The sequence below is a fragment of the Dendrobates tinctorius genome, unplaced genomic scaffold (genome assembly GCF_039654945.1).
Source record: "Dendrobates tinctorius isolate UK_male_01 unplaced genomic scaffold, ASM3965494v1 ptg000057l, whole genome shotgun sequence".
Taxonomy (NCBI): Eukaryota; Metazoa; Chordata; class Amphibia; order Anura; family Dendrobatidae; genus Dendrobates; species Dendrobates tinctorius.
In genome coordinates, this window is record NW_027361725.1 from 31,150,190 (window position 1) to 31,169,995 (window position 19,806).

Genomic DNA, 19,806 nt, shown 5'->3' on the forward strand with positions numbered 1-19,806 from the left:
TTCTTGCAGTGTCTCTCTTCATGCCTGGGCCAAGGTGGTCTTCATGGTCTGTAGACACAAGTGGTGCTTGGTTCTACAGTGGGTACAGAAAGTATTCAGACCAATTTAAATTTTTCACTCTGTTTCTTTGCACCATTTGGTAAATTCAAAAAAGTTCATTTTTTTCTCATTAGTATACACTCTGCACCACATCTTGACTGAAAAAAACAGAAATGTAGACATTTTTGCAAATTTATTAAAAACGAAAAACTGAAATATCACATGGTCATAAGTATTCAGACCCTTTGCTCAATATTGAGTAGAAGCCCCCTTTTGAGCTAGTGCAGCCATGAGTCTTCTTGGGAATGATGCCATAAGTTTTTCACACCTGGATTTGGGGATCCTCTGCCATTCTTTCTTGCAGATCCTCTCCAGTTCCATCAGGTTGGATGGTGAATGTTGGTGGACAGCCATTTTCAGGTCTCTCCAGAGATGCTCAATTAGGTTTAGGTCAGAGCTCTGGCTGGGCCAGTCAAGAATTGTCGCAGAGTTGTTCTGAAGCCACTCCTTTGTTATTTTAGCTGTGTGCTTAGGGTCATTGTCTTGTTGGAAGGTTAACCTTTGGCCAAGTCTGACGTCCAGACCACTCTGGAAGAGGTTTTCATCCAGGATATCTACTTGGCCACATTCATGTTTCTTTCAGTGGCGACCAGTCGGTCCTGTCCCTGCAGCTGAATAACACCCCCATAGCATGATGCTGCCACCACCATGTTTCACTGTTGGGATTGTATTGGGCAGGTGATGAGCAGTGCCTGTTTTTTTTTTCCACACATACCATTTAGAATTGTCACCAAAAATGTCTATCTTCATCTCATCAGACCAGAGAATCTTATTTCTCATAGTCTGGGAGTCCTTCATGTGTTTTTTAGCAACCTTTATATGGGCTTTCATATGTCTGGCACTGAGGACAGGCTTCCGTCGGGCCACTCTGCCATAAAGGCCCGACTGGTGGAGGGCTGCAGTGATAGTTGACTTTGTGGAACTTTCTCCCATCTCCCTACTGCATCTGTGGAGCTCAGCCACAGTGATCTTGGGGTTCTTCTTTAACTCTCTCAACAAGGCTCTTCTCGCACGATTGCTCAGTTTGGCTGGATGGCCAAGTCTAGGCAGATTATGGATGCCACTGTGCTCTTGGAACCTTGAGTACTGCAGAAATTATTTTGTAACCTTAGCCTGATCTGTGCCTTGCCACAATTCTGTCTCTGAGCTGCTTGGCCATTTTCTTTGACCTCATGATTCTCATTTGGACTGACATGCACTGTGAGCTGTGATGTCTTATTATAGACAGGTGTGTGCCTTTACAAATCAAGTCCCATCAGTTTAAATAAACACAGCTGGACTCCAGTGAAGGAGTAGAACCATCTCAAGGAGGATCGCAAGGAAATAGACAGAGTGTGACTTAAATATGAGTGTCTGAGCAAAGGGTCTGAATGCTTATGACCATGTGATACCGGTATTTCGGTTTTTCTTTTTTAAAAAGTTTGCAAAAATTTCTACATTTTTGTTTTTTTCAGTCAAGATGGGGTGCAGAGTATACATTAATGAGAAAAAATTAACTTTTTTGAATTTACCAAATGGCTGCAATGAAACAAAGAGTGAAAAATGTAAAGGGTCTGAATACTTTCCGTACCCACTGTATATCTCAGGCAGCAAATGTCTTTCTGTCTTAGTTTTTCCAGTTGATAGAACTCCTCACCCTGTATGAATCTCTACCATTCATTCTCTCATCTTTTTTGTTAATTGTTTCCTTTTTTAGCTTGAATTTTTAATATAGATGTCCCTTCATTTAAAACAACAGAAGAAGCAAAGACCAGGATTTCACCAACTCTTCAGAATGTATCTTCCTAAAATCAAGCTGAAGAAGAGCTGTTAGATTTCCCAATATAAAGTTAAATATAGGCTTGTTAGTTCTCCCGACATGTCTGTTTTACTACATACTTTTATTCTCCATGAACTAATAATTCTGGGACTTATTTTTCTATCTCCTTGATGTGTAGTTACTATTTTATTCCTCCTAGAAGTTTATGAATATATTGACAACTGGGCTTTACCGATCTCATTTTCCGAAGGCTGTGCCTGTACATAGTGTCTCACTGTCAACACTGATTGGGTGGTGGTGGACTCTTTAGTCTCACGCCTCCATCTGGTGACACCCAGTTGTCCTTTTATTCATAAATTTCTAGGAGGTTTAACAGAGGAACTGACCAACATAGACTTCTTAGAAAAGTGGTTTTATTAAGGGCAGTACATTTACTGAGAGAGACATTTAAAATTTGTATAGCTCGTGCGTGACTCGCCATATGTCAGATCCTCCCCATCTGCAAGAGTTCAGCTTTTATTATTATGCCATGGACTCAAGCTTTCTCTGCAGTTTTGCCTAAGTAACGCACAGATATAATTAGGTTGAACAAATACTGTTCGTTGTGACAGAATCACTTTAAGATATGACTTTCTAATTGTACGTGATGGTCGCTTTGAACATTTCTTGTCTAGACGCTGGGAAAATAGGACTCATTAAATGTGATACCTTGTTCTCCAGTTAAATTGGTCAATGGCAAAATAAATACCTGCAGTAGTTCCACGCAGTATAGAAGCAATGATGTCAGAGGCACAGGCACAATTAACTCCTGCGTTTGCCGGAAACTGGGAAATTACTCAAGATCTGAAGCAGTGAAGATGGCGAATAGGTCAACATCTGCATGGTGACAGGATAGACCCAGGACTATGTGAGAAATAACCTGAATGGGCGATCATTTACTTCTTTCGGAGCTTTGACCATAATGGCTAATACCAGATGAAAGGGTGGTGTGATTATCAGCCTCGAGAAACTGTCCGGATAGGACTCCACTTACCGATAAGTCTACAGCTCAAGTGTTTGAGTCCATTGATTACATTTCAGGGTGTCATTCAAGAGTCGAGTGTTGAATTTGCTCTTTTTCAGGTTTTTCACATCATCTTCTCGCGTCATGGATGGTTGAGTTATGTCACACTTGTTTAGGGTGTCCAGGATCACATCTTTGCAATGGCGTAGTTTTGAAAGCCACAAGAGAAAGTCCAGGGGGCAGGAAATGTTGCTCCTACACCTCCCTGTGCCACCCCCAACGTTAAATGATGGTCAAGCAATGCATCTTCTTAGTACAGCGCAGCAAATGGACACCCAGCGTTGGTTATGCAGAGTACAGCGGAAAAGATTAATTTGTCATCGGCTGCTATGCTCTGCATAGGCAGCAATCGAAATAAGACAACTTAGGATAGTGAAGTTAGTTTTGTATTCTCAATTACTGCTTATGCAGAGCGCAACAGCCTATGACAAACTTATTACGAATGCTGCGCAATGCAGAATACAGAAGACGAGCTTCTAATGAATGAATAAGACTATTGAGTCATGGGTAGTGCACAATTTAATGCTGTCTTTATTCATTACTAATAGCTGCTTTCCCATTTTTACTTTATCTAACTTTAACTGGGGCTAGGCATTGAGTTAGGGATAGGATAAGGATTTGGACTAGGGTAATTGTTTAATTAAAAAAAAGGTAAAAAAGTAATATAATATAAAAACAGCTATTCATTTGTAAGCCCTTAATTACTGCTGATGCACCTCCTATGGGGCCCAATGCTTTTTTACGGGCCACCGATGGTCGAAAATGCAATAGGTGTAAGGTGTGTTCAAAAGCTGACATCTGGCCAAATCAGCCTCAATCGGTGTTATCACTGATCATGGACTTTTAAACTCTTTGAAACCACTGTCAATTGTTCCCGCGGCGTTTAGATATTTAACAGGGGGAGTGCGTCCCTATAGTTGCAATATCGCCCCAAGGCCAAGTAATGGCAGGGTAAGTGCCAGTGTGAAACTGACAGCTCTGGTGTTCTACAATATAAAAGTATTCCAGTGTATCAGACCAGCTATCAATGGGAAAAATATTCAAGTTCCATAGTGAGACTAAGTAAAATCAAAGTTAAGAAAATCTATAAACATGAAAAAAAAAAAAACCACAAACAAAAATCACAGAATACCGTATGTCAACTAAAAAACGATTTTATGTAAAAACAAAAATTAAGAACATTTATATGATCACAGGGTGTCGATGGGTTGGCATGACAACTCCGGGTTTGCAGGAGACCACTGTGGTTATCATTGCCAAACTGCTATGAGTGTCGCCATGTGGCCGACGCTCATAGCAGATGAGCATTTCTGCTGAAGCCCTGCTATGTGTAGCACAAGCAATCAGATGATCGTAGCTTCAAGTCTCCTAAGGAGACTTGAAGCAAGTAAAAAAAAAAATGCTTTAAAAATATAAAAAAAATTAAAAAACGTTCAAATCACCCCCCATTCAAAATAAAACAAAGAATCAAAACATACACATATTTGGTATCGCCGTGTTCAGAATTGTCCGATCTAGAAATATATAAAAAGAAAAACCCGATCGGTAAACGGCGTAATGTGAAAAAAAATCAAAAGTCCAGAATTATGTTTTTTTTGGTCGCAGCTACATTGCAGTAAAATGCAATAAAGGGCGATCAAAAGATCATGTCTACACCAAAATGGTATAAATGGTATAAATAAAAATGTCAGCTCGGCTCACAAAAAATAACTCAGAGCCTGAAAAATGGCTCCTTTTGCCTCCTCTGTGAAGCTCCGCCTCCGTCGGCATGCTGCCTGCGTACCCTATCTTTTGCATTGGGTACGCAGTCCGTGCCGCTGTATGCGAATGCCTCCGCATGCATCTTTTTGACGGTGCGGCGACCGCATCAAAATGCAACACATACGCAAATGTGAAACCAGCCTTAGTATAGCAAAAACCATGAGCTGACGTTCACAGAAGACTTACAATAAGGTACAGTGGTCTTCTACAGTCCCCCAGCTGTCATTACAATCCGTCGATTTTCCCCCCTCCAAACGTGACAATAGCGCAGATGGGCGGGACTTGTGATGTGCTTACAGCTGGCGCATGTTAAATTTTGCTAACAGAGATAGACAGAAGGATTTAGCTGGTTAACAGCCTCAGGTGGAGCTCTGGCTGTTAACTGATTAAATCAGCTGCTATGTCTGAGGAAAGATGCAGGTTCAGTGCAGGAGCCTGCATCAAATACAGCGCTGGCAAAAATTAAGAGACCATGTCTGACAGCCATTCCATTCCGGTGTCAGTTGAATTCCAACTGGAGTACACCTCATTCTACTTAATGTGCTTCTGATTAGGTGATCACCTGACCCAAATCTTATTTAACGAAGGAAAGTATAAAAAACCCTGGTGTGGTGTTCACAATCCTCTTGCAATAGGACAAGCTGGATGGCAAAACAAATGCTAGTAATATCCGAAAAGTAATAGAAATGAAAAAATAACTTTTAACCATGCCAAAGGAGTTGAAAAGAAAAGTCTTGAGTGAGGAAAAGAGGAGCTCAATACTGGCTTTACTAGCAGAGGGATACAGTGAGCTTCATGTTGCCTCCATCCTTAAAATTTATAAGATGGCAATCCATTACAACAAAGTCAAGCAGCAGACTTTGGGGACAACAAAGCTACAGACCATCAGAGGGCGAAAATGACTCTCCACTGACCTAGTTGACCATCATCTTATTCGAATGTCACTCAGTAACCGCAGGATGACATCAAGTGACCTATAAAAGAAATGGCAGCTGGGGTGAAATGCACGGCAAGAACCATTCATAACAGGCTCCTAGAGGCAGGGCTCAAGTCATGTAATGCTAGAAAAAAAGCCTTTCATCAATGAGAAGCATAGGAGATCCAGGCTGAAGTTTGCCAAAGACCATAAGGTTTGGACCATAGAGGACTGGAGTAAGGTAATCTTCTCTGATTAGTCTAATTTTAAGCTTTGCTCAACACCTGGTCATCTAATGGTTAGACGGAGACCTGGAGAGGTGTATAAGCCACAGTGTCTTGCACCCACTGTGAAATTTGGTGTAGGATCGGTGATGATCTGGGGATGCTTCAGCAAGGCTGGAATTGGGTAGGTTAATCTTTGCGAAGGACGTATGAATCAAGCCGCATACAAGGTTATCCTCGAAAAACAGTTGATTCCTTCTGCTCAGGCAATGTTCCCCAACTCTGAGGACTGGTTTTTCCAGCAGGACAATGCGCCATGCCACACAGCTAGGTCAATCAATGTGTGGATGAAGGACCACCACATCAAATTCCTGTCATGGCCAGCCCAATCTCCAGACCTGAACCCCATTGAAAACCTCTGGAATGTAATCAAGAAGGAAGATGGATAGTCACAAGCCATCAAACAAAGAATAACGGCTTAAATTTTTGTACCAGGAGTGGCATAAGGTCACCCAAAAGCAGTGTGAAAGACTGGTGGAAAGCATGCCAAGACAAATGAAAACTGTGATTAAAAATCATGGTTATTCCACAAAATATTGATTTCTGAACTCTTCCTGAGTTAAAACATTAGTATTGTTGTTTCTAAATGATTATGAACTTGTTTTCTTAGCACTATTTGAGGTCTGCAAGCACTGCTTTTTTTTGTATTTTGACCATTTCTCATTTTCTGAAAATAAATACAAAATTTAGTGCTTGGAACTTTGAAGATATGTTGTCAGTAGTTTATAGAATAAAAGAGCAATGTACATTTTACTGAAAATTATGCCTATAAAGAGAAAAATCAGACCAACTTAAAATTTTGCAGTGGTCTCTTAATTTTTGCCAGAGCTGTATGTCATATTTTGTGAAGGGGTTAGGCTGGGTTCGCATCGCGTTAGGTGCCATCCGTTTAACGGATCCGTTACTAAGCGGCACTAACGCAATGTAACGGACCCGTTAACGCACCCATTGCCAGCCATTATCGTAATGCACCCTAACGCATATCAAAATCGGCATGCGTTAGCGATGGTCTGTTACTTTGTGATGCACCTTCGAACGCGGTCTACCGCGTTTTCGGGTCCATTAGGTCGAACGCACAGTGAACGTACGCTTTCGCTGTGCGTGGACCTCTATTAACGCATTCCAACGCAATGCTACCATGCGATAGCACATGCGTTAACGCGATCGTAGAAAAAAATTGATTTTGGGCATCATCGTTAGCCCATCTGTTTAATGGATCCGCTAAACGGATGGCAGTAACGCGATGGAACCTAGCCTTAAACAAGAAACAAAAACGCAGAAGCAAAAAAAAAATGATAAAAACACAAATTAAGAAGCCGCACACAAAAATGTAATCAAAAAATGCAAGTCACCTAATTTAAATAATAGGTGAAGAAAGGGTGCCAAAATACTTCAACAAATAATCTCAACAAAAGCTCAACAAGGGAACATATCCTAAAGGTTACTACAATTAAAAAGTTTGAAAATGGTAGGAGGTTGAATTCTAGAGTATACAAGAAAATTGCACCTATTGTATGTCACTTATTAATGGGCCACTCTAAGGGATCCTTCACACGTTCAGTCAAAAATGTAAGCCAAAACCAGGAGTGGTTGATAAATACAGAATTGGTGCATTGGTTTCTATTATACTTTTCCACTGATTGTTCCACTCCTGATTTTGGCTTACAAATACTGATGTTTAATACTGACCAAATACTGAATGTGTGAACGTGGCCTAAGGATAATCTTTGAGACTGTATTCTGGAAAGTTAATGGTTAATTTAGATGATACTGCACTGGTCATATAATTAATAGTGTTGAGCCACCCCCCCTAGTGTTCGAGTTCGGTTCGTCGAACAGGAGGCAAGTTCGTCGAATGTTCGTCGAACGTTCAACGAACACCGTCGAACCCCATTGAAAACAATGGCAGACAAACGCATACAAACACATACAAAACACCTTAAAAGGTGTCCCAAAGCAGAGAAACTGCTCGGAAGACACAAATAACACATGGAAAAGGGACAGCTACATATAGAAAAGAGGTGGAGGAGTAAAAGAGGAGGAGGAGACACAGATATAGGCATGTCATGCCCTTATAAAATCAAGAAAGGCTGGAATAAAAATCTAAAATAAAAAAAAAATTCTAAAATCGAAGACGATCATATACCGTCGGACTTCCCACCATAAATTATGCCAACTGCCGATCGGGCGGCGTTATTCCCACGACCCTCAGAACAGCGTCCATGAAGGCACAGTCTTTGGTTTCCGGGGGGAGTATGGTTGCAAAGGTGAACCTTAAAGGAATGTCCGGAATGGCACCACCAGGAGTGGAGCCTGCGGCTTAATTGGACTCCACACGGGAAACCTCACCCTGGCCGGCCACGGAAAGCATTGACAGATTGCAAGCTCTCTCGATTCTGTGGGTGGTGGTGCATGGCCGTTTTTAGTTGTGCTAGCGATTTGTCAGCTTAATTCCGTTAACAAACGAGAATCCGGCATGCCCCCCGCGGTCCACGTCCAGCTTATTAGAGGGAGACGCGAGGCTCTGCCACGCGTTATCAAGCAATAACAGGTCTGTCATGCCCTTACATGTCCGGGGCTGCACACACGCTACACTGGATGGACCAGCGTGTGTCTACTCTTCGCTGACAGGTGCGGGTAACCCGCTGAACCCCGTTAGTGATGGGGTTCTGGGATTCCAATTCTTCCCCGCGAACGACGATTTCCCAGTAAGTGCAGGTCAACCGGAATTCCGGAATTAGGCCTAACAAGCATTCCTGAAAGAATTAAGTGTCCAACGCACAGGTGCTGTAGCTTGCCTAACAGCTGGGCTCCACTGCTGAGTAGCAGACAGTGCTTACATAAACAGGCGGCATAGCTTGGTTCACGGGTGGGCTCCTCTGCTGAGTAGCAGACACAGGTACTAGGCCCAAAGTATTCACTGGGCTAAATGGAGTTAAAAACTAGTTCTTACATAAACAGGCAGCATAGTTTGGTTCACGGGTGAGCTCCTCTGCTGAGTAGCAGACATAGGTACTAGGCCCAAAGTATTTACTGGGCTAAATGGAGTTACAAACTAGTTCTTGCATAAACAGGCGGCATAGCTTGGTTGACGGGTGGGCTTCTCTGCTGAGTAGCAGACAGAGCTACAAGGTCCAAAAAGATTGAATGGGCTAGGTTGCTTGGTTGACGGGTGGACTCCTCTGCTGAGTAGCAGACACAGGTACTAGGCCCAAAGTATTTACTGGGCTAAATGCAGTTAAAAACTAGTTATTACATTAACAGGCGGCGTTTCTTGGTTCACGGGTGGGCTCCTCTGCTGAGTAGCAGATACAGGTACTAGGCCCACAGTATTCACTGGACTAAATGGAGTTAAAAACTATTTACATAAACAGGTGTTGCAGCTTGCTTCAGGGGTGGGCTACTCCACTGACTAGCAGACACTGAAGCTTTGGAGCAGACCGCTGAATCACAGGCCATAGTATGACTAAAGAGGTCTGCAGACTCACCCATCTGTGTAACCCCAAGCCATAGTCTTTGTAGTTTCTTAGGTTAAAAGGGGGGGTGACCCCACCCACCTTGAATTGCCGATGCCAACGCCATGTAAAACACAGCAAGGGGACTCCAAAAAGAGTCTCCATTTTGTCCAAAAATTGGGTCACAGAAACCACTTAAGTGGCTTCACTTGTCCCAGAGTTGCTTAAAATGCTTGCTGACTCTGCTGAGGTGATTTTCATAAATCATTACGCTTTTATTCTCACCAGGATGACACAGGGGTTGAAAATTCCTTGCGGATCCACGATTTGTTCTTCTTTATGAACGTAAGTCTGTCTACATTGTCAGTGGAGAGCCGCGTGCGCTTGTCTGTCAGCACACCACCAGCAGCGCTGAACACACGTTCAGAGAGAACGCTGGCTGCGGGGCACGACAAGATCTCCAAGGCGTGAGTGGCAAGCTCAGGCCATTTTTGCATATTGGAAGCCCAAAAAGAGCAAGGGTCCAGTTCCACAGTCATGGCATCGATGTTAACTTGGAGATACTCCTGTACCATCCTCTCTAGGCGCTGACTATGAGTCAGACTTTGCGTTTCCTGTGGCCTTGCAAAGGATGGCAGAAAAAAATTGGTGAAACGACAGCAAAAAATTGCTGTTACCACCAGATACGATGTTAGTGGTACGGTTAGAGCGATGGTCGACAGTCCCACGGTTGCCAAGTTAGAACTCTGAGATTCACTACGTGCACCACTGATGTTTTGTGGAAATGCAGATGTAAGATTCTGTAACAGCCTCTGCTGATACTCCTGCATGCGTGAATCCCTGTCTATGGTAGGAATTAGTTCGCCAAATTTGTTCATGTACCTTGGATCTAAGAGTGTGGCAACCCAGTAGTCGGCATTACTTCGGATTCTGACAATCCGAGGGTCATGTTGCAGGTAGTGCAGCAAGAAGGCACTCATATGTCTTGCGCATCCAGGAGGACCAAGTCCTTGTTGTCTTGGTGGCGGCGAGTCAAGAGTCATGCTTCGTTCCTCTGCCCTCTCCCCCCAACCTCGCACAACAAAAATATCATCAAGCTCTCCCTCATCTGATGAGTCCTCCATGCCCATCGCCATTTCATCATCCAACTCTTCCTCGGCTCCTGCGCCTTCCTCAACAGTTTGGCTGCTACCATGCGCGTTCGTTATTCCCTCTCCCAGACCCTCCAATGCCAGCCGCCTTGGTACTGCCGACCGTCTGGACCTTGGAGATATTGCCCCTTCTGCATACGACTCCTCCTGTTCCTCCTCCACCTCCTCCTCCTCTTGTCCCACCACCTGACTCCGAATACTGTTTAACATGTGCTCTAGCATGTAAATGACGGGAATAGTCGTGCTGATAATGACATCTTCAGCACTAAACATTTTTGTTGCCATTTCAAAACTCTGCAGAAGGGTGCATAGGTCCCTGATCTGAGACCACTCCTGCAGCGTGATTTGCCCCACCTCTGGATCCCGGTGGCCCAGGCTATACGTCATAACGTATTGCACCAGGGCTCGTCGGTGCTGCCACAGTCGCTGCAACATGTGCAGAGTTGAATTCCACCATGTCGGCACGTCGCATTTTAGCCGGTGAACTGGCAGGCCCAACGACTTCTGGAGAGATGTGAGTCGTTGAGCTGCGGGATGCGAACGGCGGAAGTGAGCACACAGCAACCGTGCTCTCTGCAGAAAGCCATCTAGTCCAGGATAGCGGGTTACAAATTGCTGGACAACCAGATTCAAAACGTGAGCCATACAAGGCACGTGTGTGACGTTGCCCCGGCGAAGGGCCGCACCCAGGTTTGCAGCATTGTCGCACATGGCCTTCCCTGGCTGCAGGTTCAGTGGAGTCAGCCATCGATGGAACTCGGTCTCCAGAGCTGACCACAACTCCTCAGCAGTGTGACTCACATTTCCCAGACATTTTAGCGTAAACACCGTTTGATGCCGTTGAGCCGTGGTGCCAGCATAGTAAGGAGGTGTGCAGGATTCCTTCTGCGCAGTTACAACGCGGATGGCATTACCAGACAGGCTTTGGGTGCAGGACCGAGAGGAGGTTGAGGAGGCAGAAGCAGTGGAGGAACTACAACCTACAGAGGATTGACGCGCAACTCGTGGGGACGGCAAGACTTGGACAGCAGCCCCTTCTCCTGCTGTCACCATAGTTACCCAGTGCTCAGTCAGAGACATGTAACGCCCCTGTCCATGCCTACTCGTCCACGTGTCTGTGGTGAAATGCACCCGGTTACACACAGAGTTTCTCAAGGAAGCGGTGATGTTGTGTGCAGCATGCTGGTGTAGCGCAGGCACAGCTTTCTTTGAGAAGTAGTGGTGACTGGGCATCTGGTACTGGGGCAGTGCGACCGACATAAGGTCTCGAAAATCTTCTGTGTCCACCAGGCGGAAAGGCAGCATTTCTGTAGCCAAGAGCTTGCAAATGGTGAAATTCAACCTCTTAGCTTTGTCATGGGTAGGAGGAAATGGTCTTTTACTTGTCCACATCTGAGGGACAGAGGGCTGGCTGCCATGCATAGACGGGGTTGAGTAGGGTGTCCCCGGCAAACTGCTGGTCTGTGAGGAAGGTACAGGCAGAACAATTATGTTGCCTTGAGCTGAATGTGGTGCTCTCGAGGTCACAGAGACACCAGCAGGTGTTTCCACTTCCAAATTAAAGGACGACCTGCCAAGCACACTGGCTGTTGCGGGTAAAGAGGTGGATGTTCTGTGTCCAAACACGTGTGCCTGCTGTCCCCCAGTCACAGAAGATGAAGAGGCCGCGTATGCAGAAGATGGGGCAGACGATGGTTGGGCAGGGCCACATTGTATCACTGTGAGCTTCCCACTGCACCTTATGCCTCATATCCATGTGACAGTTCATTCATGAAGTACTCAAACTAGTAAATTTTTCCCCTCTGCTTAGCTTTTGGTGACAAATCTTACAGATCACATGCGTTGGGTCATCCTTTGGAATTTCAAAAAATGCCCAGGCTATGCAAGGCTTAGAGATCATGCGACCTGAGGAGCCACCATGACTTCTGCTCACAGGTACAGTTGTGGTCGAGGATGCAGTTGTTGACGTGCTTCCAGTACTCCGTCTCTGTCCAGGAAGGCGCAACCTAACCTCTTCGTCACTATCATCCTCCTCCACCTCCTCTGCTGACCTCATCGACTGGAGGTCTATGGGTTGACTGTAAGTGGGATCTCCAACCTCGTCATCATCACCCTCTGTGTTCCCACACCCCTCGTCCTCAGAACCGACCTCTTCCTGCTGTGACCAATCAGGTATCTGAGTCTCATCATCATCTTCCTCATTTTCTCCACAAACATGACTTACAGTTTGGGAACGAGGGTCTAGATTATGCTCAGAAGAATCTTGTTCATCTGGGCCTGGATCTGACTCACAAAGCTTCTGGGCATCAGTGCACATCATTTCCTCGCCTGGACTCACATAAGCTTTGGAGCAGACCTCTGATTCCCAGGCGATAGTATGAGTAAACAGCTCTGCAAACTCAACCATCTGTCATACACCATACTCAGACAGGCTGCTGGAGACTTGGGAGCTGTGAGGAAGCAAGTGCACTGGGACTGGAGTATTTGTGAGGTTGTAGTTGAGGTGGAGGAGAGCCCACTTGAGGGAGTACTTGATATCCGTTCAATCACCTGCTCTTTTTGTGCCTCATCAGGAATTTGTGATTGGCGTGTCCACAAGAAAGGGATCATATCCGATTGTCCACGAAAAGAAGTAGACATCTTACTTTGGCTGAAAGATGGTCTTTCTTCGGCAGATGTTCCAGTTGCTTTAGCACCTATCCCATGGACACAACCTTTTTTTCCCCTTTCCACCAGCAGCAGGCCTTTTGCCACTCATTTTGGTGGTTGTTATTTATTGGCAACCCTGTAGATTTTTGCTCAAATAACAATGGATGGAAACCAAGCAGAGTTCAGTGACCAAATTGTGGTACTATGCCCAAAAGGATTTTCTGGGTTAGATGTGGTAAAAAATGATTAGAAACACACACGGTGTAGCTCCTTGACAGGTGGACTACACCGCTGAGTAGCACACACCCTTACTAGGCCAAAAAGGTTTTTCTGCACAAGATGCGGTAAAAAATTATTAGAAACACACGGTGTAGCTCCTTGACAGGTGGACTACACCGCTGAGTAGAACACACCGCTGCTAGGCCAAAAAGGTTTTTCTGCACAAGATGCTGTAAAAAATTATTAGAAACACACACGGTGTAGCTCCTTGACAAGTGGACTACACCGCTGAGTAGAACACACCGCTGCTAGGCCAAAAAGGTTTTTCTGCACAAGATGCTGTAAAAAATTATTAGAAACACACACGGTGTAGCTCCTTGACAGGTGGACTACACCGCTGAGTAGCACACACCGCTACTAGGCCAAAAAGGTTTTTCTGTACAAGATGCTGTAAAAAATTATTAGAAACACACACGGTGTAGCTCCTTGACAAGTGGACTACACCGCTGAGTAGCACACACCGCTACTATGCCCAAAAGGTTTTTCTGGACAAGATGCAGTAAAAAATTATTAGGTGGACTACACCACTGAGTAACAGACAATGCTAGGATTGGCTGAGCCAGATTTGGACAGATGCTGTGAAAAAGACTAGCACAGCACTGGCACAGACCTGCCTGCCTACACTTGCTATGAACTGCTGTAACGTAGCCCTGAAAAGGGCTGTAATTACAACTAGTCCCTACTCCCTAAATCTCTCTGTATTTAAGCTTGAATTCGCTGTAAATTCACACTGTTTTACAGTAGAGCGCCCACAGCAGCAGCGGTGCCATCTAACACAAGCTGCAGCAGTGATAAAATGGTGGCGATGGGGGGAAATGGCTGCTTCTTATAGGGCAAAGACATGTGACATACACAGCCAATGCCCTTGCTTGTGTGAAAAAACATGCACTTTGCTTTGTGTGTGCGCACTGCTGATAGGCTGAGAGACTGCACCGCCCCACTGTAAATGCGGGAAAGAAAAAAAAAAAAAAAAGATGTGCATTATTTCAGCACAGATCTATCCCCCAGCCCCGGCCACTATGCCATGAAACTGTCTCTTAACATTGAAAGCCATTATTACTGTGAAAATAAAGTTACGCTTTTGGTGAACGAACCGTTCTCGAACGTAACCTCAAACAGCCGAATTTTAAGCAAAGTGTTCGAGTTCGGCAAACGACTCGAACACCGCCCAAAACAACTCGGATTTGAAATTGGCGAACAGATCGACTCGAACACCGCTCATCTCTAATAATTAACCTTATAAATATATGTGATGGGAGGAATAAGGCTGACATGTGGGAATGTTAATTTGTCTCTACTTGTATTATTTAAAAATTAGACATATTTATTGTTTAGTATTTGACTGTGATTTTGTGCACACGAGCATTAGGGACCTCTTTTTTTTTTTCCAAGAATAGATAAATGGAAAATAGTGATGTCATAAATCAAATGCTGTTAATAACAGTTTTATAATGTTTATATATAAAAAAAAATAACTTTTTTTTTTTTTATTGTCTACCTATGTCCACCTTTGTGGTGCTGCTAATCTGTGCTCTTTGGAGCCATCGCTTATCAGAATAGTCTCCTCCATCTGCAGCCAACAGTTTAATCCCTTTTTATTTTCCTTGTAGTTAGGTAAGGCCTGTTTCACACATCAGTTTTTTTCTTCAGTCAAAATCCGCAAAAATGGCGGATAGCGGATCCGTTCCTGTACTGAGCACAACGTTTGTCACCGGACAGTCAGTGTTGTGGTTAGGGTTATGGTTAGGGTTATGGTTAGGGTTGGGATTAGGGTTAGGTTTGTAGTTAGTTATGGATAGGGTTAGGGGTGTATTGGGGTTAGGGCTGGAGTTAGAATTAAGGGGTTTCCACTGTTTAGACGCATCGGGGGTCCCCAAATGCTTCATGGCGCCACCATTGATTCCAGCCAATTTTGCGTTCAAAAAGTCAAACGGTGCCCCTTCCCTTCCGAGCCCCGACGTATGCACAAACAGTGGTTTACCCCAACATATGGGGCATCAGCGTACCCAGAACAAATTGGACAACAACTTTTGTGATCCAATTTCTCCTGTTACCCTTGTGAAAGTAAAAATTTGCGGGTGAAAACATCATTTTTATGGAAAAAATAAGATTTTTTATTTTCACGGATCTACGTTACAAACTTCTGTGAAGCACTTGAGGGTTCAAAGTGCTCACCACACACCTAGATATGTTCTTTGGGGGGTCTAGTTTCCAAAATTGCGTCACATGTGGGGGGTTTTCTACTGTTTAGGTACATCAGGGGCTCTGCAAACACAACATGACGCCCGCAGACCATTCCATCAAAGTCTGTATTCCAAAACGGAGCTCCTTACCTTCCGAGCTCTGCCAGGCGCCCAAATAGTGGTTCCCCCCACATATGGGGTACCAGCGTACTCAGGACAAACTGGACAACAACTTTTTGCGTCCAATTTCTCCTGTTACCCTTGGGAAAATAAAAAATAGCGGACTAAAAAAATCATTTTTGAGGAAAAAAAATTATTTTTTATTTTCACGGCTCTGCATTATAAACTTCTGTGAAGTATTTGGGGGTTCAAAGTGCTCACCACTAGAGATGAGCGACTTTGCCTTTTTTAGGGTTGAGTCGGGTTTCATGAAACCCGACTCAACCCTAAAAAAGGCAAAGTCAAAAGTCAAGTCGAACGAAATCGGCCGACTATAGGGAAAAGTCATGAAACACGAAACCCAATGCAAGTCAATGGGGAGAAAAGTCTGCAGTGAGTGGAGGACTGTAAACACACCTGGCATGAATTTTAACCCTAGAGGCGGCGAAATCTCTCTCTCTTCCTCTCCCTCTCTTTCTCTCTCCCACTCCCGACTTTGGCGCTTGGGTCGCCGACCGCATGGCCGACCACACTGTGGTCGGGTTTCGTTTCATGAAACCCGACTTTGGCGAAAGTCGGCGACTTTTGAATCTGACCGACCTGTTTCGCTCAACTCTACTCACCACACATCTAGATAAGTTCCTTAAGGGGTCTAGTTTCCAAAATTGTATCACTTGTGGGGGGTTTCCACTGTTTAGGCACATAAGGGGCTCTCCAAACACGACATGGCGTCCGATCTCAAGTCCAGCCGATTCTGCATTGAAAAAGTCAAATGGCGCTCCTTCCCTTCCGAGGTCTGCCGTGTGCCCAAACAGTGGTATACCCCCACATATGGAGTATCGGCGTATGCAGGAGAAATTGCACAACAAATTTTGTGGTTCATTTTCTCTTTTTACACTTGTGAAAATAAAAAAAAATTGTTTCTGAAGTAAAATGTTTGTAAAACAAAAGTTAAATGTTAATTTTTTCCTTCCACATTGCTTCAGTTCCTGTGAAGCACGTAAAGGGTTAATAAACTTCTTGAATGTAGTTTTGAGCATCTTCATGGGTTCAGTTTTTAAAATAGTGTCATTTTTGTGTATTTTCTGTCATATTGACTCCTCAAGGTGACTTCAGATGTGATGTGGTCCCTAAAAAAATGGTTTTGTAAATTTTGTTATAAAAATGACTTTTAACCCTTATAGCTTCCTAACAAAAAAAAAATTTGTTTCCAAAATTGTGCTGATGTGAAGTAAACATATGGGAAATGTTATTTATTAACTATTGTGTGTGACGTATCTCTCTGATTTAAGGGCATAAAAATTAAAGGTTTGAAATTTGCAAAATTTAAAAAATTTTCACTATATTTCCATTTTTTTCATAAATAAACGCAAGTCATATCGAAGAAATTTTACCACTAACATGAAGTACAATATGAACCAGAGTGATCCATTAAAGTGTTCAAGATTTATTACCTCATAAAGTGACAGTGGTCAGAATTGTAAAAATTGCCTGGTCATTAAGCTGCAAATTGGCTCCATCACTAAGGGGTTAAAAAGAAAATTTTCTTTAATAAAGCCTTTAAGGTTGTGTTTAACCATTAAATTGGAGATTAACCCTATAATCCATCACCGTCCTTTTTGTAGATGATTCCATGATGTGAAGATTGAGATTTTATAGTTAGATTGGTCTCTGCTATACTGGGAATGGTTTTCCAAACTGGTTTTGGGGACCTCAACTCCTACAAACGTCTTCCAGTCTTATTCCCTGCAAAACAAAATACTCAATCTAAAGACCCCCCAATACACATTAGGTAAAAGTTTGCTTAAACTCCATTTTGGCAGGATGGGCTGGCCATCTAATGTGCAAGGGGCGTACCAAGTGTCTCATTACATAGTGTGTTTGTTGACATAAGGATCCATGTTTGTTTGGCAGGAAAATAAGCTGATGGCTGGCAATGACTTATACTGTTTTTGTGTTTCGATAATCAGGAAAAATAGCTGTCAGCTGAATGACCGCAAACTAATGTGTATGGCCAGCTTAAAAGGGACCTGTCACTTGCTCAAAAAATCGAGTTAAATGCCTTGTAAAGTTCTGTTTTTCAATTTTCTCTTCATTGCAGAAATATTCACATTTGTTGTTTTTGGAGCGTGATATGTGATATCTATGCTTTTAGTTCAATTGAATGTTTCTTTAGAGTCTTCTCTGGGGTGTGCCCTTTCTAACCTCCTATCTAAATGCTGCCAATCAGAGCTCAGAAGCTTCTGACACTGATAGCTCAGCTGCGAGCTGTGATTGGCAGCATCTGTGTGGGGTGGGTCAAAGAGCACGCCCCCAGAGAAGACTGAAGAAACGCCCAGTTGCCCTACAAGTAGAGAATTCACATATTGCTCTCCAAAAGCAACAAATATGAATGTTTCTGCAATGGAGTGATGCATCTCAAAATTGAAAAGAGCGACAGAAACAGAGGACCTCAGAGAATTTTTAAAGGGTATTTATCTAATTTTTTTTTAGCAGCTGACAGGTCCTCTTTAACAATTTCATCAGAATACAGATCCATCACGGATGTCATCCGTGTGCGGTGCATTACATCACTAACTCTTTCCTTCATATGTGTAAGTTTGAGCTACACATCAGTTCAAACTTGAATCATTAATCAACAAAAACAGATGCTATAATGGGAAAAAATGTTCTATCAAAGTAAAATATGAGTATAACTCCACACATAAAACTTCCAATATCTGTGTCTCATAACCAGTGTACAAAATGTAATGTCTCGTCTGTCATGAAAAGCTGCCAATAATTAGCAGAATATGGTAAAAATTCAGAATTGAGAGTCCTCAGTGGTTGATACCTTTTAATGGCTAACTGAAAAGATGGTAACAAACGTCAAGCTTTCGAGACTACTCAGGTCTCTTCATCAGCCATTAAAAGGTATCAACTACTGAGGACTCTCAATTCTGAATATTTTTCTATCTACTGGCTAACACGATACAAAGATATATATCTTTCCTGTATCAGAATATGGTCTAAATTGGTCCAAAATGTCTAGTGTTGACACCAACATTGGGTGTTCTCTTAAGGCACCGTCACACTAAGCGAGATCGCTAGCGATATCGCTTAAGCATCACCGATTTTGTACCGTAGCAGCGATATTGCTAGCGATATCGCTATGTGTGATACTTACATCCGACCAGCTCCCCCGCTGTCTATTGCTGATCGCGCGAGAACGTCCTGGGCCGTTTCTCGTCGGCTGCTTCCTGCTGGCGCCGACGAGCGGCGCGTGGACGCGGGCAGGAGGACGTCTTCATAGCCACGTCTGACAGGTAAGTAACGACCGCCGACCGCTGCTACGTCGCTGGTGAGATCTGCCTGTTTGGCAGCTCACTAGCGACCATTTAGCAATGCACCAGCGATCCTGATCAGGTCGTATCGTGGTTGGGATCGCTGGTGCATCGCTAAATGTGACGGGACTCTAAGTCTTGACATAACTGGTAATACAGACACAGGAAAACCTTATCTTTACCACATAATGTATTTATTCCCCTGTACAGGTAGACTTTTCTCCAGCCTTGGTCGCACGGATAATATTGGAGCGATTTCTTCAGGATCAGGATGAAGACATGCGTAAGTCTTCATTTCTAACAAATAGTTTAAAATGTTTGTTTGTTTTTTTTAATAACCGTAGGCGCAGATTTTCTGTCCTGGCTCTCTAGTTGAATTTAATAAAAAAAAAAAACACGATCATATCCTTTTTGTCCAACCAGCTTGATATTATAGTCCATCATGTATCTTACTTTTCAGTGGACCATAGATATTGTTAAAGGACCTACTTTTTTTAAAATCTTTTCTAGAAGCAGCCCCACCCGTAGGCTGTTTCTAGTAGGACAGCCCAGCACTAGCCTCATAAATTGCACAAAGCTGCAATACTAGCCTCTTGCCCAGAAGCGTGCTGTTTTCTGAATCCTAAGCACCTCTTAAAATAATTTTTCTTAGCGACATCCTAGAGTATGAGGTCTGTGATTAGCATAAAGAAAGCCTGGCAAAGTAATATTGGAATGTCCCTTTC

General features: G+C 43.6%; 1 protein-coding gene across 12 annotated transcripts in view; it reads left to right on the forward strand.

Moving 5' to 3' along the window:
• CDIN1 (CDAN1 interacting nuclease 1) overlaps window positions 1–19,806 on the forward strand; it is a 481,777-nt gene that overhangs the window by 141,005 nt on the left and 320,966 nt on the right. For all 12 annotated transcript variants that reach the window (XR_012232652.1, XM_073577871.1, XM_073577877.1 and 9 more), the window contains one exon: window positions 19,292–19,364. Coding sequence is in view for 11 of the 12 variants with exons in the window: in XM_073577871.1 (XP_073433972.1) it covers window positions 19,292–19,364 (73 nt within the window). In the remaining variant the exon portion in view is untranslated. The remainder of the gene's footprint in view (window positions 1–19,291; window positions 19,365–19,806) is intronic.